General features: G+C 51.5%; 1 protein-coding gene across 7 annotated transcripts in view; it reads right to left on the minus strand.

Moving 5' to 3' along the window:
- PAX5 (paired box 5) overlaps window positions 1-26,242 on the minus strand; it is a 135,093-nt gene that overhangs the window by 94,356 nt on the left and 14,495 nt on the right. For 6 of the 7 annotated variants that reach the window (XM_075019476.1, XM_075019472.1, XM_075019470.1 and 3 more), the window contains 2 exons: window positions 23,273-23,337; window positions 19,956-20,084 (listed from right to left, as the gene is read on the minus strand). In XM_075019476.1, coding sequence (XP_074875577.1) covers window positions 19,956-20,084; window positions 23,273-23,337 — 194 coding nt within the window. The remainder of the gene's footprint in view (window positions 1-19,955; window positions 20,085-23,272; window positions 23,338-26,242) is intronic. The other variant, XM_075019475.1, reaches the window with a different exon arrangement.

The raw sequence follows: 26,242 nt of genomic DNA on the forward strand, positions 1-26,242 counted from the left end.
CAAAATTAATCAGCCAAGATTTTACTTTTAAGGAAAAACAGCGTAGCTCTTTGCTAATTATCATAATTAATTAGTGTCATCTAAACATTAATTATTTATCCTGCAGTAAACTCAGCAATCTACAGTACAACTCCCTTGACACTGTGCTTATCACACGGATGCCCTTACTAAGCAAGTATGGGAGAATCTCACCACACGTATTTCTGTTATTTCAAAACCTGCTTTCATTGAGAGGAAGGCTGAGTGGGTGACTTTTTGGGCTGCATCACAGGAATTCTGCCAATGATCTCTCAAGTGGGCGAGCCTGTTCCTGCAACTTCATTTGAGACAAACACACTGGGAACAGCCCCACCACAGTACCAGCTGAGACTGCCCTCTCACTCATGTCTGCACCAGTTTTCCTAAGCTCACTTATTCTCCTCCCATCTAATGGGATAACTCCTCCAAGGAAAAATAAAAATTAAAAAAAAAACCCACACATATATATACACATATATATACACATATATATACATATATATATATATATATATATATATCTAGAGCTTGGCAAATAGTTTTTGGAGACTGCTATATCTGTATGTTCCCTCTCTGTTCCCAACAGGCAGCTGTTGGCAAACCAATACTTTCTATGAATCAGTAATGGTGGTCTGAGAGCAAACGTCCAGCGTGGCAGACACAGGTCTCACCTTTCTGGGTTTGCTCGGTGCGACAGCAGTCAAGGGCAGGGGATGCAATTCTGACTGTGCTAAAAACCTGCAGTGACTGGGAAATTTTTGAGACTTTTTCTTCTATATGAAAACACTGATTGACTGAAACTGAATCTTGTTCGCAAGCGGGGATCATTTCTGAAGAACTATGTGACACAAAGCCCTACTGGGGAAAATCCTGAACGTGTCGAGAGAGCCCATCCTGAGACTTTCAAATGGAAGTTATTTTAGCCTTCCAGTTCAAAATCATTTTAGTGTTTAAATATGAAGTAATCAGCTTCTATAGAATCATAGAATCACAGAACCATTGAAGGTGGAAAAGACCCTTAAGACTATGGAGTCCAACCATAAACCTAGCAATGCCAAGTCCATCACTAAACCATGTCCCTAAGCACCACATCTACACATCTTTTAAATACCTCCAGGGATGGTGACTCCATCACTTCCCTGGGCAGCCTGTTCCAATGCTTGATAACCCCTCCAGTGAAGAAATTTTTCCTAATATCCAATCTAAACCTCTCCCGGTGCAACATGAGGCCATTCCCTCTCGTCCCATCATCTATTTATCTATATCTATCTATCTATACACATGTAGAAGTATTAAGAAGTAAATAAGCCTTCACTGCTCATGACTGATCAATCCTGGGCACCAGCCCCTCCTCACCCGCCATCCGCTCCCATTTTGGGAGCATCCTCTGGTCCAGGTGGGTCTCGCTCCAGTGTGTCAGCCTTTCTTGCAGTTTACTGCATTGCTGTCCGTGCTTGTGGTGCAGCACGTCACGTGGCGTGCAGGATGCTTTCTGAGGCATTCTCCTCATTGCTAGTGCAAATGTACGTAACCCAAGAGACTGGACTGCCACTCTGCACAACCAGGGCAACAGAACACGTATTTAAAATATAACAGTGTTTTCAGTGCAAGCAAACTCTTCAAGTTATCTTGCATGACTTGTGCAAGGCATGATTTTTTCTCATTGTAGCTTTTGTATAAAATGCTTTGCAAGACAAAAAATAAAAATTTTTAGGGCGAGTTGGCAGGCTTTTGAAGACAAATTAGTTTCAGTTAATCAAAAACTAAAAATATCTCCAACTTTGTACTTTGTGGCAAACAACAAACAGTTAAGTACAAGTACTTTTCCTTCAAAAAGATTTACAGAATCTCTAGGAGGAGTTCACTGTAATTTTTCACGGCTTTACTTCCCCAACTCTATTCTTGACTTCATTCCCTTTAGGAAGAAAGGAAGCACACTCAGGATGCATGCTGCCTAAAATTTTTCTTCCTTGCATACGTACACATGCATATACATAAACATTTACACGTAGCCATGGGTTCTTCACAAGGCATGCTCTGCAAAGCCACAACCACCTTCCCACACCCCAGCTAAAGCTAGCGCCGGCAAGACGAAACCGCGCACGGTTCGCAAAAATGACTGGTTTGCACCACCCTGCTTCCAGGTGGAGTCTCTGAAGGAGACTTTTTTTAGAAAAAGAAAGAAAGGAAACTTGTGACGTGCAAAGCTAACTCAGCTACCGCTGCGCAGCAGGCACAAGGGCAGTGGCCGGGGGGTGGGTGTAAAGCCAGGGGGGGGGTCTCTACCCGGTGGGAAACAAGGGATCCCTCCACCAGCACGCCAGCACCCGTTCCCAATTTCCCTCTCCCCGTCCACCATCGTGCCCCATGCCTGGCCCTCGGGAAGGCACCCACCAGGCTCCAACAACCTCCCCGCGCCGCCGGAACGCGGGCACCGGTCGTTACCATAACACACTCGATTGTTCTCAGCGGTGCTCCAGCAAATAAAGCCATTAATTACGGTCTCTCCCTCAGCCGCCGTTGGCTGGAGCGGCAATCAATGCGCAACCCCTCATTGCCTGCTCTCGGGGAGCGGAGACAGATGCCATAAAAATGATCCGCAGCCCGCACCGAGCCCCGCCAGCGCGGCGGCAGCAGGCTGTGCCCAGGAACGGCCGCCACGCTGCTTCGACACGCGATGCCGTATTTATTTGGCCTGCTGCAGCCGTGGGGGAAGGCATCCCATTAGGCGATTATTTTTATCTTATAACGTCAATTTACTTATACTGATTGGCTTCCTGCCGCCAAATATCAATTAAATTGCAAATGCCTGCTGAAGCTTATTTTCTGTATCTTTCTCTTTCCCCCCCATTTCCCTTCCTTCTTTCTCTCTCCCCTTCTTTTTCTTAAGAAGAGAGCGAGAGAGACAACCCTATGTTTGAACATAATTTAATTTATTTCCCTTTCCATATCTCAAAGGAAAATCTATATCTCCCCCTGGAAGGCCATTTGCCCTCTGTTATTGGGAGCTGAGGTATCACAGCACTGGGCAATTTGTTTCAACTGACTATCGGCAGCCCATCAGGACTCCTCAGGACCTCTGCTATCTCAATGCAATTGTATCTGGTATTGCCATTTATGATTTGTTTCTAATAGCTGCCAGTACCCACCAGACGGCCGGGTTTCGGTTCTCACACGTGTGCCCACCCCACTCCCTCCCGGGGCGGCCGCCTCCTCTCCCGCGATGCTCATCAGCTGCTGACGGACATCTCCGCTCGTCCCATCGTCAGAGACCCTCATTAGCTCAGGCTGCTGCTCCCGAACAGCCGTATTTCGGGATGCAACGGTGCGGCCAGAGCTGCTTACAAGCTGTTCCCATGACAAACAGCTGGGTGAGCAGGATGTGACACGCGGTCCTCATCACACCAGCGCTCGGTCTCCCCGCACCTGGAGAAAGATCTAACCAAGACATGGCACCCAGCGGTGTTTACGTACCAAAGCAACATGGAAGACGCCTTCCCCTCGCCGCTGCGACCTTCCAGAAGCGGTGACGGCTGCCGGCACGAGACCCCCAAAACATCCCACTTCACAAGCGACCTCACGCCCCATCACTGTGTCCTACTGCGGAGCATCTCTGCCCGTGCCAGCAAGACAGAGGGAAAGGTGGACGGGAGGCAAAGTCACGCTAGTGAGGTAGGACGGCTGGCAGACGCGTCTCGGCCATAAAAACGAACAGCACCAGCACCCAGAGGTCAACAGCAGCGGCGGGGTCTGGAGGATGACCGGGAAGGTAAAGCACAGCCGAAATGCCACACCAGAATGAACAGGCGAATGCTAATCAGCGATGAAGAGGTGAAGTCCCTTGGACGCAGAGCGCACCTGAGCCACGGGCACAGGGCAGGATCAAACCCAACCTGCCCTGTCCTGCCCACGCTGCCTTTGGCTTCCCTCAGAGCGTGTGGGATCGCCCAGGGGAAAAGCAGGGGAGAGCACAAACCCGTGAAAATGGCCCAACAAAATCAGTCTCAGCCTCTCTGGACGCAGAGGGAGCTCGTACACACGTACCTCCATCACTCCCCTGTGCTGTGCACCGACGCTCGGTCCATGAGTGGGTGAGGAGCACAGGGCACGCAGAGGTACAGCATGAGACCAAACGCATCCCCACACGAGCACGATACCCACCAAAAGGGAACGGATCATATCAACCAGAAAACAGACCTAGCTTTGCCTGTCAGGCCACTGCTTCTCTTCTGTGCAAGCACATGTTGGTAAAGATGTCCCTCTGAGAGCAAGCACAGAGATTCAGCCATGGCTGCCTGGGACGATGGATCCTCCAAGGGCAGGAGGGGCTGGCTCCCTGGGACACACGGAGATGGGTCGGCATGGCACCGGGCTTGCGAGGGCAGCCCCGAACTGGGTCTCCACAAACCTGACTCCAAGCCTTGGTTCTTCCACAGCACTGCTGGCAGCCGGTAGCAAGACTTCTCCAGCCACTGGTGCTTCAGTTTCCCCGCTGGTGAAGTGAGGACACTCTAACCGAACACGTAATGCAGTAAAAATCTCCTATCAGCAAAGTCCCACCCATTATAAATTGTCTGTGGCACATCCAAACATTCTTTAGCACCTCAGAAAAACACAGTTGGGTTTTTTTTTTTCTGGGCTTGCCAGCTACCAGGGTGATTGTCATGGTGTTTGCAATTATCTCCACAAGGTTTGGGACAGACACTGTAGGGGTTTAGCTAAGGTTGGTTTAAAAATCTGGGCGCACGTATTTGAACGAGGTAGTCAGAAAGCAAGAGAGCGAGCTACAAGGAACGCACCAGTGTGCATATACATACCTAGAACTATCTCCGTGCATTTATACACATATATACTATACGTATACGCATGCACAGTGACCATCTATATTCCATCTGTCCATCCATATAGCTATTCCCTATGTAGAGATGCTCATAAAAAAATACCAAGGGTAATAGGAAAGACCTCTGCACCCTTTGCAATGGTGATTATTGACTGGTTCATTCAGTGCCTGATGGAGATAGCGTGATTGCCTGGGATGTACCTTGCAGGTTTCTAAACAGAAGGCTCCAGAATCAATTTTGTGGTAACTGGTTAGATGTGACCAGCTTACAAACTCAGCATGGGCGTCAGGAAGCAAATTCAAGCAGCACCATTACTTTTTTTTAAATATCAGAGGTGAGGAAAGCCTCCCGGCTGGGCGAGCCACAGGACAGAACAGAGATTAACGATTTTGGCTTGTTTTCGTCTCCAAGGTGACAAACGGGTGCACAGCAGGCGCGGTGCCACGGCCGGTGGTGCAAGGCGATGCTGAAGCTCACAGCTAGCGCAGGAAGATTTGTGTCTCTCCTGAAGCGAGGACGGCGCTGGCAGCTTCAGCAGAGCGAGGTTGGTTTGGCCGGTGATCACCACGTCCATCGCCGTCCGAGGGACCCGCTCGATGTGCAGAGGGCAGCCCCCCCCCTGCTCCCCTCCAGGTCTGCCCAGTTTCCCCTGTCCACCGCCATCGCCGCACCAGCTCCTCCAACAGCGTCCGCAGCCCCCGCTTTGCTGGGGGAAACGCTGGTCTGCAGGAGGGGGCCTGGGGGGTGGGATGGAGGACGTGAGCATCTGGGGAAGCTTGGCGAGAACTCGTCCTTGGTGGCCACTGTCGGCCAGGGTCTCCCACCCCAGCAGTGGCCAGGGGAACCACATGTGGATATCCCACTGCCAAACAAATTTTCTGCTCACAGAGCGGTGAAGCGGCACCAGTTTCACGCTCCGGAGCCAAGTCACTGACCCAATGGCTCCATTTTCATCCACGGCATCCTAGGAGGGAGCGTACTTGGGAACTTAACTTGGCTGTGACAAGGCCCTGGAAGGGTGACCTGGCAAATGGAAACAAGACCAAGAGGTCCCAGAGCTTTACACTGATTTCACACACTGGACACTAACTTCCTGGGAAACCACGGAGAGATTTCTCAGCATCCCCACTGCCCTCTTTAAAGCAAGCTGACCCACTAAGGTGCTGTGGTGATTGAATTGTCAGGCACCAAATGCCTCTACAGCAAGGACCACGTGGGTCTAAGAGAGGGAGAATGGGTAAACTGAAGAGTTAGGCAAGGTCAAAACTCAAAGCCACACACCTAAACAGTTCCAAAAAAACCCTTCCTTGGATTCAGGCACATCTATAATTCTGTTCTTCCCATCCTGGACCACCTGCACCAGGCTTTGGCCACTCTCCCCATTGCCAGCAAAGGCATGATGGAGGGGGACTGTTCTTTGTCCCCCCGACTGGGGCTAGGCAGAAGACAGACTCTGCTGTGTCACAAAACCTCACTCTTCCAGAAATGCCACCTCCTGCATCCTCCTGCCTGGGAGGAAAGCTGGGTGAGAACAGGGAGAGAATGGCCGGGTGCCAGTTCTTGGGGAAGCAACTGGAAAACTGAGGAATCAGAGAAGGGAAAACCCGCTACATGACTTTTTCTTATTAGTCGACTTACAGAAAAAAAAGTCAGGCACTATCAAGCATGAAATCTTATTGGGACAATAGAGATGGAATTGCCACTGCTGACAGTAATGTTTACAAGGGCATCATGTGTCGATGCTGCACAGCATGAAACCAGCAGCCCCGTCTAGCTCTGTGAATTGTAACAAGAGACAAAATGTCCCATTTGGGACAGGTAAGAATTGTACCACCAAAAATAACCACTCAGGTGTAAAATCCATTACAGGCGGTCGGGAGGAAATGCAGAGGAGCCCCGTTGGCACGGCAGGAGGCTCCTGAGCTCTCTCCAGCTGCAGAAGCTAGCGAACACGGTCTCTGAGCTGGGGAGATGAATAGCTGGTTTATTTGGGGGCTTCCCTTCGGCCCCAGCGGAGGACAGGCCGAGCAGAGGGAGCAGGAATGCGTCCATCCCCACACTGCTAGGCTCCGACCCCAAACCAGCAGGCATTGCTGAAGAGTTTCCAGTTAACACACAAGATATTGTGCCAGCTGCCCGCATTCAGGCACACACTTTGAGCCCTTCCATCAGACCATCAAGAAATTGCTACCACATCTGGACAGTCTGAATTTTTTAAAAGCCTCCACCACAAAAGCAGTCCAACTCAAAGGAACCGTGTTCAGGGCAGTCAGGCAGCTGCAGCCCACCATAACCTGTGACAACTGCTCGTTATGAGACCTTCCAAAGAACGACCTGATAGGCAAATGGCCCAGAGACAGCAGCTACAGAAAATCATATTGCAAGGAAAGCAAAACCAGAAGGAATACCGTGACCACAAAGTCCAACAGTAACTGCTCAGAATGATAAGGGGGGAACTGAGGTGTGTTTAGTCAATATAAGATGTTCTGGTGTCTTCAACTGAAACGCGCAGGCACCACAAAGCCTTCGATGTGTGCACTTGTGCACCATCTGACAGCTTCTCCCTTGGGGCTGCGTCTTCTCTCTCTCATGACACACTGAAACGAGCAAAGAGGAGACGTATCCCAGCCATTAGAAGTGGTGGTGTGGAGGTGAAACCAGCTCACAGTCCCGCAGGGCATGACAGCCCACCAGGCAAAACCCATCGCCCCACCAGTTACTGCTGCAATGAGGCAAAACTAAGCTCTGCCGTGTGAGATGGCCATCACTCAACCAAAGTTGTTTTTCCAGATGTCTCCTCGCTGCAAGTTTGCTTTCTTCACTTTTTTGACTACAAGTTGACGTGACTCGTGTAAAGCATCTGAAAGAAGCACCTTCCCTCCGTGATGCCATCACTCCCACAAAAACAGCATCCCTACACCACTTGGCTTGCTCTGCTCGTCAGCACCTCTGAGGTCCTACAAGGGACATCTTTTCTCTGGCCCTGTGCCTGTTGGCAAGGTGTTGGGAGTATCACAGTGACAGGGCTGCAGAAAGTTTCTGAACAAAGTGCTGGCAACAGCTGCACATCCTTACCCAGCCTGTGACCAAAGAAATTCAGAGAGCAGCAGACGCAGCCTTCAGATTTTTCACTGCTTCAGCACCCCGGTACGTGGCTACAGGGAAGCTCTTTTATGAAGATGGAGCGTCCATGTGACCAGAAAGCCGTCGCGTTTCACTGATGTTAGCCCCTGACAGATTTCCAATACCCTGACCTCCGCTGTAGACATCTCTTTTGCCACGCTACAAATCAGCCAGATCAGTGCCCAGGTGATAGGAGATTTTAACTGGATTTCCTTTCAACACAAGGCACCTCAGCTAAAGATCCTTAGTTTCTAACCTCCACCTGTAATGTGGAACTGCAGCAGTAAAGGAAAATCAGTCTCCTGCTAGAGCCATAACCTTAAAGTAATTGCCATAAGTATACTTTGACTACAAATATCTCTCAGCAGATTCTCAAAGAAGATAAAACATGGGGAAACTCCACACTCAAGTTTTCTAGGCATCTTCCAGAAGAAAAGACGTTTGCTTTCAGAAGTCCAAGCACTTCCACTGCTCTTCCCATCTCTGAAGTCATGGGCATCATTACATGGATGGCTGCTGCCCCAGAAGCGAGAACACACAAAAAGGAGGAAGCAGCTGTGCTGGCATCTCCATGTGCACGCCAGCCTCCACAGCCGAGGTTCGTGAAGAAAACAGAGAAAGCAAAGGCCGTGGCTCTTAAACTGACTCCAAGCAGAAGCTTCTGCAAAGTTGCTCCAGAGTTATCACTGGGGTGCGCCAGCGCCAGCGCTGTGCTCACCCCTGTCACGACAGGAGAGCTGGAGTGCAGGGAAACAAACCTCAGATCACCCGGGACAGCTGCCCAGAGGTACAGACAGAAAAAAAAAAAGCCTAGCTGAATAGGAAGTGGGGGAACAAGTTGAAATTCATCTTCTTGTGGAAGTTCAGCAAAACACCAGTGGAAGACTTCATCTATCAGGCATATACACGTTATTGGGGCTAGTAGGGACACTGTATCTCTGGATTCTCCCAACTACATCTTCATTTTCCATCTGTAAAGTCTGCTCAAGCGAAAAAAAATAAAGAAAAAAAAAAAAAAAGAGGGATTTGGCTATCTGTGCAGCACATCTGGATGTCCTGCCGTCTGCTCAAAGCTCCTGCTGATTGCTGATGATGGCTGCTGCTGCTCTGCCAGGGCTGCTGGATGTCTGGGACCCCGGACAGCTGCTGGGCACGCACGGGCTGCCCGTGTCTCGGGGGATGCAGGGCATGCACAAAGCCTGAGCACGGGAGGCTGAGGGCATGAGCACGTGCCCTGCACACGCCGGCTGCACTGGAGCCACTGCACGCGCGCTGCAAAATAGATCTTCCCCCATTTCCACCTGCATTTCCACAGCAGAACAAGCCCTGCCCCAGGGTTTTGTGCTCCAGCACGGCACACAGTGAGTAAACCGCTGTCCTTTTTATGTGCTACAGCTCGCTCCAGGCTCTGCTGTACCCTGGTCACTGCACCATGACAAATTTGTAAAGGTGCTCTTCTTGACTTAGGCACATCCAGACAATTTGGACAGCCTGCAGCTATGAGTCCAGTACTTCTGCAAACTCAGTAGGACCAGCCATTCATGCAATTAGCTAAAACCCACACAAAGTGCAAAATGCCGTCACCAGGTCTGCTGCAAATAAGCCCACAGCCTGTCTTGCGTTTCCTTCCAATGTTTGTTTCGTAACTGGATAGATTTGTAAATAATGGGACTATTCTGCAAATGCTAGGAGAGGACAAAATTGGCAGGATTCAGTCAACACCGCACAACTACCTCTAGCAATAAATAACCCTCGGTGCAAAGAGTACACACAAAGGCCACGGCAGACAAAAACTGAACTGGAGAAAACCTCCAGTCTTAGGACACCTCCATTTTCTGCATCTCACTGATTTTGCACTGTCTGCTTACCAGGAACTTCCCAATTGGAAACAACAGCAATTACAGCTTAAAATACTAACTCCGGCTCTTCCCAAAGCACCAACAGAAAAAATGGGTTTCCACTACCATTCAGGATTCCAGGAGTCAGGTCATTTCAGCCAAGAAAATAATTTTGACCTTAAAATCCCAGCAAGCGCGAATCAAATCTTGCACCAGCTGCGACAGCAGCAGACTTCAGTCCTACACGATAATCCTGGTGCTAGCACTGGATTGTGTGCAGCCATGGAGAAGGTGGCTAACCTGCCGTTACCCACAGGAAAATCCAGTTTACTGTTCACCCGGGAAGAAGAGCAGACTCGGGAGGTGGGACGGAGACCCTAGCCGACCCGTGCCCCCCCACGGGCGGTCACCCCAGCGTGCAGAGTGACCACGGGACGAGGCAGTGGGAAAGCCGTTACCTTTTCCAGGGGGCACAGAGAAAGCCTGACACAGAAATACGTGATACTTGGAGAGTTCCTGCTACCACGGAGGTGCCAAATCATTTACTTAATGCTTTGGCATTGGATCTGTCATGTGGGAATAGCCCCTGTGCCTCTCCAAGCACCGTCTGCAACTGGCCAAATCTCTCTCTTCCCAGAGTAAACGCAGGCTGAGCCAGCCGCAGCTCCCCAGAGCTCCCCTTACATGCCTGAAATTGAAGCATTTATTTTAACAGCGCAGATGTTTTCTGACAGACCCAAGCGACACGGATCTACATGCAGGGTAAAAAGGGGACACGAAGTGTGCGACCCTCCTCTCACAGAAACACCTCGCTCAAGCGTGTCGGTTGAAAGAAAGCCACAAAAATAACCAGGTACACCAACAAACACCCAAACGACAACCTTTTCTCGGTTTTGTTCTTCAGTCCTCTCAAAGACCACTACCATCATTTACGACATGGAAAGCTAGTTGTGAATGTCTGTGAGTAATATAATATATCCATTCTAAGGCAAAACTTTTATCACCTCTCTCTGTACATATATGTAGGTGATAGATACATTAGAGGTATGTACATACATGCTCTGTGTAGACACATAGGTACACACATGCACTGTAACTGCACCTCAGTATTTCCTCCTCTTTGGATTCTACCAATTTCTCAATAAAATCAGAATGATTCATCTTGCTCGTGACCATTCTATTTTATTTTATATTATCATTTATGACAAAAATCCATCAAAATTGACAAGTCCTGCTTTTCCACAAAACTGCTTTTGCTTTGGAAAATGCATTCCCACAAAAGAATCCTGGCCAGCTCCGTTCTGGCACCATCAGGACGATCTGACAAGACATCTACCCCTAAACTGGATTTTAGCTAAACCTACATGAAGAGGTTATTCCTTGAAAAGCATCTAGCACTCGACAGCTCCTGATGAGAACAGCTGGAGCTACAGCAGGGCTGTAAGGAGTAGTGGAAGTCTGGGCTTTTCATTAACATAGCTCCGGGAAAATCCTCGCTCCGACGAAGCCAGTGGCAAACCGGCAGGGCTTCACCCCGGAGCTGGAGGAGAGCTCTCTAGAAAATAGGAGCCCCGGGGACTGCATTAGGAGAAAAGTGACAAACATGCTTGACGTGCACACAAGACAGCCGGTAACCCGCTCGCTCGGAAAGGGCAGCTGCGCTGGCGGGGAGTTTTCCTGCCTCGAGCTGTGCACACGTAAAACCACCCACGGGCGAGCATCACCGACGGCCAGGGCAGAACCAGCCCATCCCTCCGAACCCCTCGGGTACGGGGATGTCCGTCCCTGGGGACGGCTGCCCACCAGCCACTGCTGTCCGCCCGGCCGTGCCCCATGTCCACAGGGACCCCAAAGAAGTCCCCTGCTGACACTGGTACCCCAGAGTATAGGGATGCAGGCAGCCCCAGGCGTTCAGCACGCTGGCGGCTCAGGGTGTTACGGGGAAGCTGGGAAGCACGCAAATGGCTAAGAGCACGGGATGCTCCACTGCCCTACAGAGCTGAAGGGATTTGTCCCAGCAGGACCTCAGCCTGCAGGCTCCATCACCCAGCGGCGCAGAGGTTGGTCCTTCCCTCCCCAGAAAACACCATCCTGCCTCAGCAGCACTCATGGGAACGCATCGCCCTCAAGTGCCAGAACAGCTCGGTCTGGGTGCTGAAATGGCTTTTTGTTTCATTTTCATGAATTCAGATGTGCAGAACTTTCTCAGAAGCCCAGACTACACCGTTTTAATGCTGCCGTAGCTGAGATCTGAACCGACCCACATTCATTCTTTTTTCCCTAGAATTTCAGGAGGAATGTCAAAATACTCTCTTTTTCTCCCAAAGAGAAATCCTGTGCCAGCTGAGCTCCACTTGTTAATGGCCAAGATGACCGGCTCCGCACCAAAAATCCCACAGATGGAGGGTGGGTCTTGGGAACACCCAAGGGTTTTAGTCTCATGCCTTGGGGGAGTCAAACTCCTCCCTCAGACACTCACCACCATCCACTGGTGACACCATCAGTGCCGGTGTCAAACTGCCAGCGTGGCCGGTGGCTGCTGCCACTTCAGCACATTCAGAATGCCTTGTGTAAGGTGCACAAAAGGTAAATGCAAAGAGCGAAACAAACAAAAGCCCCAGTCTTGTGGGAAATTATATCCAAGGACTCAGGAAAAAAGCTTTCAATGAAATTAAAAAAAAAATTAAAACCTCCACCAAGCCACAGATTGCACTGGATATAGCACAGATGAAGCCATCACTGCAATGTAACTAGAAAGTCCAGATCAAACTCTAAAAGGATGATTTCAGTGTCTGTGTGGTGAGGGAAAACCATCTCTTTCGAGCAGCTAATGAACAGACGGGACAAACAGCTCACCCCACTCTGCAACACCGGGAAAGGATTCCTGAACGCAAAGGACAACCTGCATCAGCAGGAGAAATTCAAATCAGTACTTGCTGACCCTGCGAAACCTCATTCCCTTCAAAGGCTTCATCTCATTATAGTCACTGGAGTTATCCCCAGGAGTAAAGACAACTCCAGTGACTAAGCACCGCTGAAGTCGACCTAGAAATTATTAAAGTAAACTCCAGCACTTCCCTGGGATTCTGGAGGGGGGTTCCTTCTCTTTAACCTCCACATGGACTTGGGTGACCCCACCTGTTTCACCTGACAGCCTGCACTACACAGAGTTTGGTTTCTGATTTTTTTTATGCATTTTTCCACCACCTCTTTCTGGCCATCACTGACTTGGCAGCGGGGTCTGTGCCCGATTCCCCCCATGATCCAGGCAGGCATCGCCCCTACAGTGCAGTACAGCTAGGAGGTACGGCCAGTCCCGCTGGGTACCCCTTCCCCACTTGTCACCACCTGAACTTACTGTTCAGCATTTTGGCATCATAACGTTCAAGTTTCTACCAGCAGGTGACTTTTTTTCTCTCCATAACATCCTGCTTTTTTCCCCTCTCAGTCTTTCTGGTTTTGACTGCTTCCCTTGCAGTTCAGATCCCCAAAGGCTTCAGTCCCTTGCACATCACTTGCACGGTGCAGAAGACCCCATGGAAGAGCTGGAGAGGACAATATTGATCCCCACCACATACTGTCAGGCTCAGGTCCTTATGTGGGGTGAGAGGAGTTACAGGGACTTCTGTCAACACAAGACCTCACCAGTGGTTTACTTCTGCGCTGAACTCCATCACCTAGTAGCTGCAACAGATACTTTCCTTCTGCCGTGCCCCGGAGCGTGGACAGGCAGTACAAACATGTCTGTGGACTCCTTCACATCCCGCACTCCCACGCCAGTGACCATCCAACGCCCTGTGGTCCCCATCAGTGCTGTGACCCCTCATTCAGCAAGTCTTCCCCCATGAGGATGCTCAAACCCCGCCAGGCCAAAAGTGCCTAAATGCATTCAGGTAGCTCCAAGGAGTAAGTCTGGAGTGGGAGGAGATCCCAACCCCTACTCAGGAGAGGAGACGGCTTTTACACCAGAGCAGTATCTCACCAGGGGTGTCCCAGGACGAGCAATTCCCCAAGAGCACCCGCAAAGCCAGGACCCAGGTCCTCCACCAGCACTGGCTGCCGGGAAGAGGGGCAGAGGAGTCCCACATTCCAGCCCTCAAAGACAGAAAAATAAAGATCCTCCATTGCCAAAGAAGCTACAATGAGATCTACTTTGTGTTTACGAAGACTTGGAAAGCCGTGGCTGGAAACGGGGGTTTACAGGCTCACGACTAACCCCATGGCTGGCAGGGGTCTCCTTATAACCTCTCCGGGTCAGCTGCAGCCTGATGCAACGGCTTTTACCATCCAGGGCTTCAGCCCAGCCAGGGCATCCCCGCGGCACGGTGCTCCGTGACAAGGTGGGAGCTCTCTGCTGGCAGGATGGATGGACAGCGGGACCAAGAGGGCAGAATGGGCAGATGCTTGTCTCCATTGCAAAAAAGACAGAGCAGCAGCATGCCCCTGGACACGATTCGTGGGCCACGTAAGTACGCTGGAGGTCACGGGGCAAAACTCCGATGGGGATAGAACTGTGGATGTTGCACCCGACCACACTCAGCAGAGCTGGGTACCAGCTGGGATTCTGGTGTTCAACACCTAAAGAAATGGAGCTAAACCAAAGGGGAGAAATACTTTAGAAGCCTTCCCAGCAATCTCCTAGAGTAGGTGCCATGGAAGCCGCCTTCTCCCTCAGCCACAAGAGGAGATGACAGAAGACTATGGCAGCACCCGCGCAGTTTTGGGCTCCCTTTTGAGGCTGCCGACCATCTGCCGTGGAGCTTCCAAGGCACCTATGCCCACAGCCCTGCAAGTCTCTGCCTAGCCGTGAGCGTAGCTTCTTGTTTCTGTCCCGCTGGGAAAAGAGTTCATGGGCCTGGTACGGAGGAAAGACACAAAATGCAGAAATACTGTCTGTATTATTAGTCCTCGCTCATGTTTAGTCATGCTTGCTTTGCTTTTCCTGGTCTCTCTCCCCCAAGACGTGTCACTGACACAGCGAGCTCGTGTCCGCATTTGTCAGTGCAAAGCATTTCATCGGCCGTTCTCAAAGGCAGGCGTCTCCTGCAGCCGCTGCAGCGCTGGCACCGCCAGAAATGCGTCCAGCAGCTTCAGCCGGCTGCGCAGGTCGGTGCTGCTTGGGTGCCCAGACATGCCTAACCTGGGGCATCCCTGCACGAAAATGTGGTGATCGCAACATCGGACGGTTTTATAAAGCGTCGGATTGCACCCAGCCCCAGTTTCTTCTCACTCCCATCAGCGCCCCTGCCCCTCTTGGAGGCTTGTCTTCCCAGACAGAAGGCTGTGACCCAAGTGCCTTTAAATATACCAAGTCTATGTTTAGAGGCAAGGCATTTTTCAAAGAGTTCGGTTGAGAAAACAAAGCACAAGCACCTACATCATCACACCAGATGCTGACAGCAGTGCAGGGTTATGGTTGGTGAGAATGGAAACAAAACAACTCATATGAGTGAAGGTCTCCTGCTATGCTGGTTTCAATTCCCCAAATGTCTCCACTGCTGAGAAGACTCTATACCAGTGAATTTGAAATATGGTCTGTGCAGCTGTTCGGTGCAGGTACTTAGATCTGCCAAACCTCTTCTGCAGCAAGAAGGGGTGGGTGGGTGGGTGGATAGCACATACTCGCATCCTGCATGGTGCTTTGTTGAGGGTGTCCTCCTCAATTTGCTTCCGACAGCATTTCCTGGCAGGGGCCAGGGCTGGGCTGACAGTTTGCAGCAAGGCACTCATTGCTGCGTGTCGCCTTGCACTCTAACCAGCTGCATCTACACAAGGGAAGAAAACAGGCCAACTGGTCTAGCACAGCCTGGGTCCCTGCAAGGAGATAAATGCTCTTATCCTCTGTGCCATCACAGCTGCACCCAAGCAGAGCAGCAGAGTGATACACCCCTGTGCCAAACCCTGCGTTCGCAGACACTGGCTGAGAAGATGCCAGCTTGCACACGCCAAAACCATGCCAGGGCGGTGCTAACCATAGCAGGATGGGCCAGCCAAAGTTTGTGCCTGTGCACCAACGGTCTCCAGTTTAGCAGCGCAGATGCAGTGTCAGTGACACAACACCCGCCTGGGACTTACGGAGCAACAACCGTACGCAAACAGATTTCAGCCTGGCTTGGCTGCTGCTCATGTTCACGCACTGCACCTATTACCTGCCAGTATCAGAGATTTCTGCATGTTTCTGCGTCAGCAGTGAGGGCACAAGCACACTTCTGCGTCATTCAGTCTGTGGGTCTTGGACCGAGCTAAGATGCTAAAAGCACGTAAATGTCTAGGGGTGCAGAATCAGGTGGCTGGCAGAAGACTCCCAACTAGGCAATGCAGTTCCCCACCAAAATACGCAGCATTTGCTCCATGTAGGGAAATGGTCTGCATTTTGCGTAAAGCAAGGAAGAGCCACGAGAACGGAGATTCACATCATTCTTCCAACCCCTGTTCATAAATCCACTGGGAGCCGGTCACATCCCTCTGCGAGGGTATGGGAACCAAGCCTCTTCCCCTGGCCCGCGGGCTGGCGAGCAGAGGGCTCTGCGCAAGGTGCAACAGTACTTCTCCACCAAGCTTGTCCCTACGGCAGCCGGCATCGCCCCCCCGATGCGATCCCCTCGCTCTGGGGATGTAAACACGCTTAGAAAGGAGCCGCAGACGCAGGGTGCCTCCTACAGAGCACAGGGCTCTTGTGGAAGCGGGAGCGCTGGGCTTTGCCTTGCTTTGACGGAAAGATGCTGCTCTCCTGCAGGGACAGCACCAGGTCAGGAGGAGATCCCAGGTGAGAGCCACGTTCCCTGCCTCCGGCACATGGGCCTGCTTTGGGATCTCTCTCAGCAGGGACAGCACCAACGTGCCAGAGCATCGGTCTGTTGGGCTTAAGCTCTTCTGCCGGCTCTCCTGTAGCTGCAGAGCTCTGCAGCGCGCAGGACAGAAACCAGGGCTAGGGAAGAGAGGAGGGAAGGGAGAAGGAGGGGTGGGCTCTGCCTTGCAATGCTTTGGCCTTTCCCCCCCCATCCTCAGATCCTCCTCCAGAGCTCTCCCAGCCCAGCAACCTTCCTCATCCCCAAAACGTGCCCTGCACACCATCTCTGGCCCAGGCTCCTGTGCGTCTGCCTGGGGATGCAGCTCCCTTTCACTCTCCTCTCACTGCTCGCCAAGGGTTATTTAAGCCCTCTCCAGAAAGCTTGGACTTCCAGACAGGGGATGCTCAGCACTTCCCAAAATGCAGACCCTGTCACATGTCCATTACGGGACCGTCACCAGCCACACGACCAGCTGCAAGCAGTGCAGCGAAACCAGTCCCTCCACTGGACAGACCATTCAGCCCGCTCAGTCTCGAGGTCTTGCTGCCCACCCTTGGCTTCCCTAAAACACCCCCCGTTCGCTAGCAGGCGGCTCGGCAAGATCATTCTGCACATCCCTGCCACCCGCCTGCGCCTCTACAGCTTTTTCCCGAGCTGAGGGGCCAGGCGAATGTGCAGCCACGGAACTCAAAGGAGGCAATCTGCAAGCAAAACAGCGAGACCGCTGCGGAGCAGCCTCTGCTGCTGGAGGCTGCGGCAGCTGACTGTATCTCTCTGCCTTGTTACGGAACAGCCTGCTTCTTGTGTCAGTCTCCAGTAGCATGTCCTTTAACCACAAGTGAAAGCAACCGATCCCCCACGAAGGCACATCTGCTCCAAGTCCATATTACAACAGGGGAAAAAAAATGACACCTTCAGCTATATAAACCAATAAAGACTGTCTGATTTGGTTTGCCCCTGTTGCTACCCAGCAAGCTCCCCACTGGGTTAAAGACTGGTGACATCTGCTAAAAAAATGTCAAGAGTGAGGAGAACAAAACCGGGTAATGAATCACACCGAGCGCTCGATGCTGCTGGAAGCTGGAGGGTCGAGTCCACCCCACTTCACTCCCCAGACGAGGGGAGTCGGGACCACCGCACGAGCACTGCACAGCCTGTGGCTCCAGGAGACGTACGCAGGGATCTACAGCAGCAGGCACGCACCTTCCAACCGAGAAACCTTCCTACCGAGAAGCAGCGCAACACGGCAGAAGACACGATGCGAGGGGCTCGCTGTGGAGGTAGTGCCTCTCCGGCTCTCCGAAGTCGTGAAATGGTAAAGTTAACTCTGCCCCCTTGTGCATCTGCATCATGATACAGGCCATAATTAGATGACATGCTTCTCTTCTTCACATTAGAGGCTAGCGTATACGACCCACCTCCCCATCACCTGCAGCGTGGAGCCTTCGGATGCTTCTGCGGGCACCTCGCGCCCACTGGAGCAGAAGGACCTTGCGCTGAGCAGGATGGGGAGGCGTTGTGGACTTTCCCGGGGATCCCCTCAAACAAAGACATTGAAGGATCTGTTTATGCCTCTCCAAATCTGCAGCCCTGAGCCTATTATAAAAGCAGTTTAAATGGTCTGCTGAGGACAGCATTACTGTCCGGCTTACGAGCTCAAAAATCATGACTCATCCTGACAAAATGATGGGGGTTGTTTTAGAAATCACGTGCTCTCTTCTAAATGTGAACTGGCAAAAGCCGGGGAGTTTCTCAGCTCTGCTTCTGATCCTTCCAAGGCAACATTTAATTCTTTTATCTACATTTAAACCAGAGTGTTCTGTAATCACAGGCACCCAAGAACTGGTGCTTCGGGACAGGGCTGTGACACAGCCATGTGGTTTCAACACAAACAACTTCTCTCCTGCCTGGCCGATAAAATACAAAATTTCTTCTCTACCTGCTTTAAAGGGTGTATTTTTCTATGCACTTGGGGCCTTGATTTGGAAAAAAATGTCAGATGTACAATCACAGAGTTAACTAACAACGGCATGTTCAGCAAGTACCTGAGCATAGGGAGTTTTATACTCCCACCATCAGACCAGTCCCCAAGTGGCTGAAATTTGCCCCACAAACCTCTTGCAGTTCTCCCCCCAGTTTCAGTAAACCAAGCACTACCCCACGACCTGACCGGGCATTTCCATCAGTGCACCTGCAGACACACGACCCTGTTTGCACAGCTCAGGCACCAGGCTGCTCACCCAATTTTAGCCAGGTTTCCCCAAGGGTTCGGTTAATGCCACTACGGCTTCTGCCCACCGACAACCCCCCTCTCCATCCCTGTGGGGCCAGGCAGCGGGGGGACAGTGGAGGGAGCAGCCAGAGGAACAGGGATGCGGACCCGCACTGGCTGCAGGATGGTGCTGGACCCTCACCTGCAGCACAGGAGCTGGGGACAACGGGTGCTCCACAGCAAGGGAGGATGGCATCAAGCCCGCCAAGAGTAAACGAGACCCCCCAGCCCACCAGTGCTGCCGCAGGGAGGGCAGTCACCCCTCCTCCAGGTGCCCTCCACAGCCTCAACCACAGCATCCTCGCTAAGGCTCGGGTGTCCCCTCCGCTACCACAAATGCGGCCGCAGTCTTGGCCTCAACTCCTCTCTGTAAGCTCTTGCTAAATGAAAGGGATGCTCTAGATTAAAGGCACTTTTATAAATAAGACACCAACATGGAATTTCTCCTCTTTTCCCTTCCGCTCTATCCCTGGCATCCTTCTCTTCTCCAAAGCAGTGTTTTCATTAGGAAAATGCCCAGGACACAGAACAAAACAGGACCATAAACCCTGCAGAGGAGCACCAGCAATATCCAACCTCAACCAGACTGTGCTCGTTTCCACCCCCCAGACCAGCAAAGACCCCCAGTGCCGGGGGGACCTGCAGAGACACAGCATGGCAGACAGCTCTGCTGTTAATTTTGTCTCTGTGGTTGGGGACACCTCTGACATTTTATATTTCATGCGGCCACAGAGTCAACAACACAATGGTAACTCTTCCCCTTTCCACTGGCGGGAGGGAAATATTCCCTGGTCGGGAGGAGGGTCTGCTTAAAAACTGTGACATACCCCCCCCGTGCTTTCTGAAACACCCAGAAAAGCCCCCGTTCCTTGAAGAGGTCCTGCCTCTGACCACCGGGTCACGCCGAAGGTCCCACCTGCCGAAACGGGACCAAACCCCACCGCAGCAGATGGTGATGGGGGACGTCCACAGCTCCATCACGTCACAAGCACACAGCATCGGCCTCGGCCGCATCCTGCCCTGCATCACTGCACACACACACACCCCCCCGCCAGAAAACAGCTCCCACTACCTTCATCCCGCTTGCGCTTGTTGTTCTCGGTGCCGGGGGAGGCGATTCCCAGGATTCCGCTGATGGAGTAGGACGAACCAGCGGAGTCGGTGCTGACGGAGGACACCTGGGTCACAGACCCCGTGGAGGCTGCAAGGCAAGGCCAAGCGGTCAACACAACACGAGCACCAGCCTACCCAAAAGCCACCCCCCCCCCCAGCATGACCAAGGGTGGCCGGGGGGCTCTGCTGGCCACCACGGCCCCTCCAGCTCAGGAAGGACCCCCAACCAGCCCAGCCCAGCCCGACGGCATGCCACAGCATCCCCGTGCAGATGCGGGAGCGGAGACACGGTCGCCCCTCGTCCCCATCAGCGAGGTGGACGGAGCCGGCGGGGAGCAGAGCCACGCAGAGGGAAAATCCTCCACGCACAGGGTCCACAGCGAGGTGGCGGGGCAGGCTGCGTGGCCGTGCGTTCCTTCCCCTTCTCCAGGCTGATTTAGGAACTGGGGAAGGCTGGGTAACCCTTTCCATAAGTGTAATGAGTCGGGTGGTTAAGTGACCTGTGGCTGTGCCGGGAACTCCTAGGCAGCTAAGGCAGGGAGATAGGCTGTGCGTCTCAAGGACTCCTGCTGCCCGGCGGAGGTGGAGGGACGGGAGCAGAGATAGCCGGTTCTTATAACAACCCGCAGGCATTTTTCTCTCCTAACAGCCTTGGGACACCACAGTCCTCCCCTGACAGCCTTGGAGCATCTCGTATCTGTGTTTTAAGTTAGTCTCAGGCAGCCTCAGAGCTTCCCTTATCTGCATGTGAAACGGTACCAGCGCAGCCAGGATTCCCGCAATCTGTTGATGACAAAAGTCAATCACATCCCAAACCCGTCAACAGCAATACTGAGGTCCTTTGAGCATTCTGGGACTGCAGCGGGCTGTGACCAGCATCTCCCTTTGAGTGGGATGCCTCTCAGAGCTCACAAACTCTCCTGTTTGCGAAAATCAGAGGTCTGTTGCCAACAGCCGACATAACCTGGGCTGATTCTCTCTGCTCCTTGAGGCTCGACTCTTTGCCCGTTGAGAAAGATCCTGAAGCATTTGATGCGAACCTTTTCCCTGACCTCAAGGGGAATTTTCAACAGGTATACCTCTTTTACTCTCTTTTACCCTCCTATACGTATATCACTTAGTGTCCTTATGCATGCGCATGTACTAACCTGAATAGTCTATAAGAAGTACATCATAGCAAGTATATTATAAGTTATTACTTCAAAATTTATACTTAAATTACTGTCATGAATTTTATTCAACTGTGAATGAATTTTAAGCTGCTATTATACTCATAATCCCTTTAGATATAAACCATTGCCCAGATCTGGGACTAGGAGTCAATCCAGCCGTACCCAGACTCCAACACGAGTTTAGAAAGCAAGGGGGTCTTCTCTGAACCTCGTGACTCAACGGGAGGGTCTCCTTTACCCTTTTTATATTCCCAACCTTTGCACAAATCACAAGAAATTAACTGTAATAATTTTTCTTTGTAATATTTCCTTTTACCCATTACGTTTTCGGTCTCTATACACATAAGTTCAGTCTGACTCTAACTTAATTTTCCTGAGTGCATTTCATCCATGTACTAAGTAATGGAGTGAACCTCGCCATCGAATTCCGTGAAGTCCCACTTTTATATGAATTTCTATTAAATCATTTTTCTATTGCTAACACAATTAGAGGCGATTCTTTAAGCGACCCGAATCCCTCTTCTCTCTCTCTCTCTCATTCCCCTCGCGACATGCTGCCAGCCTCCCGGCGCAGGAACCTCGTGGGAGCGGAGCAGCCTGCGCTCGCTGCGCCGGGATTGCTGCCTGCATCCTGCTGCCCCAAGCCAGCAGCCCCCAGCCAGCGAAGACCCCCAGACGGCTGGGGTTCCCCAGCGACCCAGGAACGGCCAGCTGTGGGCCACACAGCTGAAAGGCCCTGAGGTTCCCCGAAATACGAATTCAATCCACTTTTTGCTTTAACAGAGCCCTGAGAAAGGGTGCTGGCTGCATCCAGCCAAGGGGGGTTCATTCATCGCAGCCGACACAAAGCCCGGAGATGTCGGCCGGGGCTGCAGATGCTGTGTCTGCGTGATGCTGCGGGAGGCTGAGGCTGTACGCGAGCGGGCAGAGGAGGCAGCACCGTGCAGACCCTCTGAGCACAGGGGGCTTCTCTGCAGGACCACGCTGAAGACCCCCCCAGCCAGAGCCCACACGGAGCAAACCTGTGTCGGGAATCCCTGCTGCCTCTACCAACCCCAAGCCCTGAGAAACGAGACGTCTCTTCTCTGCTTTTGTTTTTCTGCAGGGAGAGACACCCCTGAAGCCACGGTAGCAAAATGAGGGATGCTTTTCCTCCGCTGAGATTGTTTTGGCATTTCCCGGAGTGAAAGGCTCAGGACGTGGGGCTGCAGCGTGATTTCTCTGGCGAGCCAGAAGAGTTCATGCAACTCTGCACTCACGCTCTGTGTCTCATGGCACCAGCCCACCCTTGCCGGGTGGGGCGGGGGCAGCTAGAATTTCCCCATTTCACAGGTAACAGCATAAAGGCAGAGAGGAACCAGGGCCCCCATCCCACCTCCCTCCATGCCTACAGAGCAAGGGCTTACCTGTGCCCCAGCCGCTTTCACAAAACAAGGACAAAAAGAAAGGAGTCCTGAGCCCTGACTGAGCCCCTCCATCCCTGCCGCAGCATGGCAGAGCAGCTGCCCCCCCCCCCAAAAAGACACCATCAGCCTCATGAAGGGCTGAGGATGCCTCACCAGCCCCGCCACCCCTCCCAGGGACCCCTTCCATCAGCATCACCTGCCTCGGGGTGCAGCGTCACTCATCTGTGGCTGAATTAAAGTTTTGGAAAGTTTTGCTACCTCTCCACTCAAGACTGCAAGTGCACAAAGAATTATGGAAGGGATGGTTGATAGATGAAAAAAACACATTCAAAACTACTTACTGACTAATGATGCAGAAAATGTTATGAATAAGTATCCCTTTCTTGATTTATTACTTTAATTATCTGACATTCTATAGACCCCCATTAGTGGGGGTTTTTTGGTTTAGATTTCAATTTTCTGTCTCATGGTGAAAGCTATTTATCATAATAATCAGTAAAATTCAAAACCTTTTAGCAGTATTTATAAAATTCATTTACTATGTTCAGCCCTTGGAGAATGACAAAGAAGGCGCATTAGCACGTGTGCTGAAGTGTTTTATGCAGAATTATCTGTCCATAAGAATGATTAAAAGTTCTTTAGAATATTTGTAATCTATTATGCTATTTTTTTTATATTAAAAAAAAAGTTTTCCTTACCTATGCTGTGACTGGAGGCTGGGACCTGCTGATTGGGTGGCTGCTGCACCTTCGTCCGTATGATCCTGTGTGGAGTTGAAAAGAAAATGACTGCTTAGCACTAAGGATGCAATTGCAGGGGGCATCAGACACTATTTTTTCAGTTCAGGACACCTACATCAATACAAAAATGCCCTTCTGCATATTATCCCCTCGTCATCCACTGAAAGACTGAAGTTTGGCGGGTGGACCCAGGACCGTGTTTCTGCCTCCAGCCCCTGCCATTAGGGACATTTGGGTGACTGACTCCAACACACTCCTCAGGATGCTGCAGAGTTTGGTGCTTTGGTGCCTTTGAGGACATAGTCCTCACCTCCCAGAATAGAGATATCCATTGATATTTGGGCACCCGTTGGGGCCAGCACTCCATCCTCGGGGAGCTGGACACTTCTGACTCCAGACGTCCCAGCAGGCTGTGATCTGCACCCTTGGGTGCTCAGACACATTTGCAAGGCTTTCTCTAGACCCCCCTGGGTACAGTACTCGCGCAGCTAAAGAACTTGACCACCTCGGAAAAGGAGCTGCTTAGCCAAATTAATATTAAAACAAAACTGTGCTAGATTAAATGCTAATCTTAAAAGCTGAACAACTACACTGTCATCACTGAGGAAGGCCTCTGCTCTGATTTATAATGATGTCAATCAGGAAGAATTCAGAGATGCAGAAAAACTAGAAGGCATGTGTTGTGCGGCAGGACAGAGGGCAGCTGCTAAGGCGGCCAGGGGAGGTGCTCTACCAAGCGCTCACCTGCCGGTACAGTGTGAAAAAAGACAAGACAGGGTCTGAAATGTCTCTGGAGATAACACAGTTCTGCCACCGACTGCAGTGGAATCAGACCAGGTTTGAAGGAGGCACGCAGCTCGCTCACCGCGCATCTCCCTGCCTGACGCGCTGCTTACGCAGCAGTAATGCTGCAGCAAGCGTTTCTCCTCTCTTTACCTAAAAAACTCTTCTCCGTGAATTTGGAAGAGGGGAGAGGAGGGGAGGCGTGTGACGGAGCTGGCGTGGGGATGCATTCCCAGGAACAAAGAGCAGTTGCTTGCTTGAAAGTCACCCTGTGAGCTGGTACAGGAACCACCACCGGTGATGCCTGGCCCCATCCCAAAAGAGGACACGCTGTCGTCCCCTTCCCCTCCCATCCCTCTGAGGAGTCCGATGGGGGTGGCAGGGGCTAAGGCCATTAGTAAGCCCTTTTTCAGCCACCAGCCCCACAGCGAAGCTGCTGGGCATTAGACATCTGCGGCTGCGTCCCCGGCAGCAAATTCCCCCACCAAGGGCCGGAGCAGCCAGCCTGGCATGGGGAGCTTTGCAAACAACTGCAGTTTGGGGAGCAGAGCCGAAAAGCTGGGACCCTACGTGAGGAAGAGTGGAAACAACCCCCTGCACAAGGCATCCTTGCTGTTGTGGCAAGGGAAGGGTGTCCGGGTCCTTCTGACACTTAAACGTCTTCATCTCTGGAGGGATGGAGGACTGGAGCACTTCGAAGCAGCTGGGCAGCTCTCGGCTTATTTGAGCAAAACTAATCGCAATGATTAATTAAGCCTTAATCACACAGAGTTGCTCCTGCTGCGGAAGAGTGGCCTATTATTAATATTAATTAATGTTATTAATTAATAATAATAGTTATTATTCACTCATATACGGGGGCAGCGGCTCAAATTCATCTGCTAAAAGGCACCCTCGGCAGCGGGGATGTGCTGAGCGCACTCTGTCCCAGCGGCCCCCCCAGGTTCTCCAGCAAGAGCTCCCCTGAAGGGAACAGCAGGGTCCCGGGGGGATCCCCTCTCTCCACCATGGAGGCTGGGATGGGGGGGAGCAGCACGGTAGCTCCATCCTCCGCTGTGCAGGAATGCCAACTGCTCGGCTTCGCCCTCCCTGCAGCAGGATGGGAACCACGCTCCGCGATTTCGGATGGGTTCAGGACCCGCAGCGACGAGGTTAACACCTGATCTGCACCTTGGCCGTGAATAAGGGCATTGTGAGCCGGGGTCTGCATCCTTGGGGTGTAACATCGCCACCAGCAAAGCCTTGAAGTATATGTTTAATTTTAAATATGAGGATAAAACCCAGAGACTGCAACGTGGAACTGGGAGGATTTAGCATTAAAGCCTTAGCATTAAAGATGTGAATTCCAGGTTTCTCGTCGTGATAGCTTGGTCTGGGTTTTCAGGATGTGCTCCTAGGCTGGCAAAAACAATTCTCTGGGTAAACAGCCTGACTCAAAAAGATTGCATGTGTTTTTAGAAAGGGATTTCACACTTTTAAAAGAAGGAAAAGACCTTGGCCACAGCCACAAGCAGATGAGAAAGGATGAGATTTCTGGCCAAAAAAGTTGGTGGCAGATCATGAAACAGGTTTCTGATGCAAAGGCAGTGAGTGTGTGGACACTGCCAGTGTGGAAACACACAAGGATGCAGCAAGAGGCAGAATACAGAAACTGGCTCAAAACTTGATGGGAAGCTACTTAAGCTCTCTTTTTCCTAGAGCAATGACTGCCTTTTTGGTAGTTTTTTGGAGGATGCTGGAAGTCCTACTACACAAACACAGGGCTGCTCACAGCAGCAAATGCTTCTGACATGGCAGGGCTCAAGCTGACTTTTATGGAAACAGAGTTTTCCCTTAGTAACTTGAGGTCAGTCAGAGTGATAGCCTCCTTCAGTTTTCCTGGTGTCTATATTATTTCCCAAATCCTCTTTAAAACTGAAAATGCCATGCCTGTAGGGTTACTGAACACTGCTCTGGAGCCTTGGCGAGTCAGGAGCTCCTAGGGAGCAGCAAAGGCTGCACATGAACTGACCCATTTTTGCTCTTAAACACACGAACATATGACTCAACGTTCAGTTCGGCAAGACAGAGACACCACTCTCCGCTAACGCTGGGGAAGCCACTCCGGCTACTCAAGCGGCAACTCCATGAATGCAAATCAGGTTG

This window comes from Buteo buteo, chromosome Z (assembly GCF_964188355.1).
Source record: "Buteo buteo chromosome Z, bButBut1.hap1.1, whole genome shotgun sequence".
Taxonomy (NCBI): domain Eukaryota; kingdom Metazoa; phylum Chordata; class Aves; order Accipitriformes; family Accipitridae; genus Buteo; species Buteo buteo.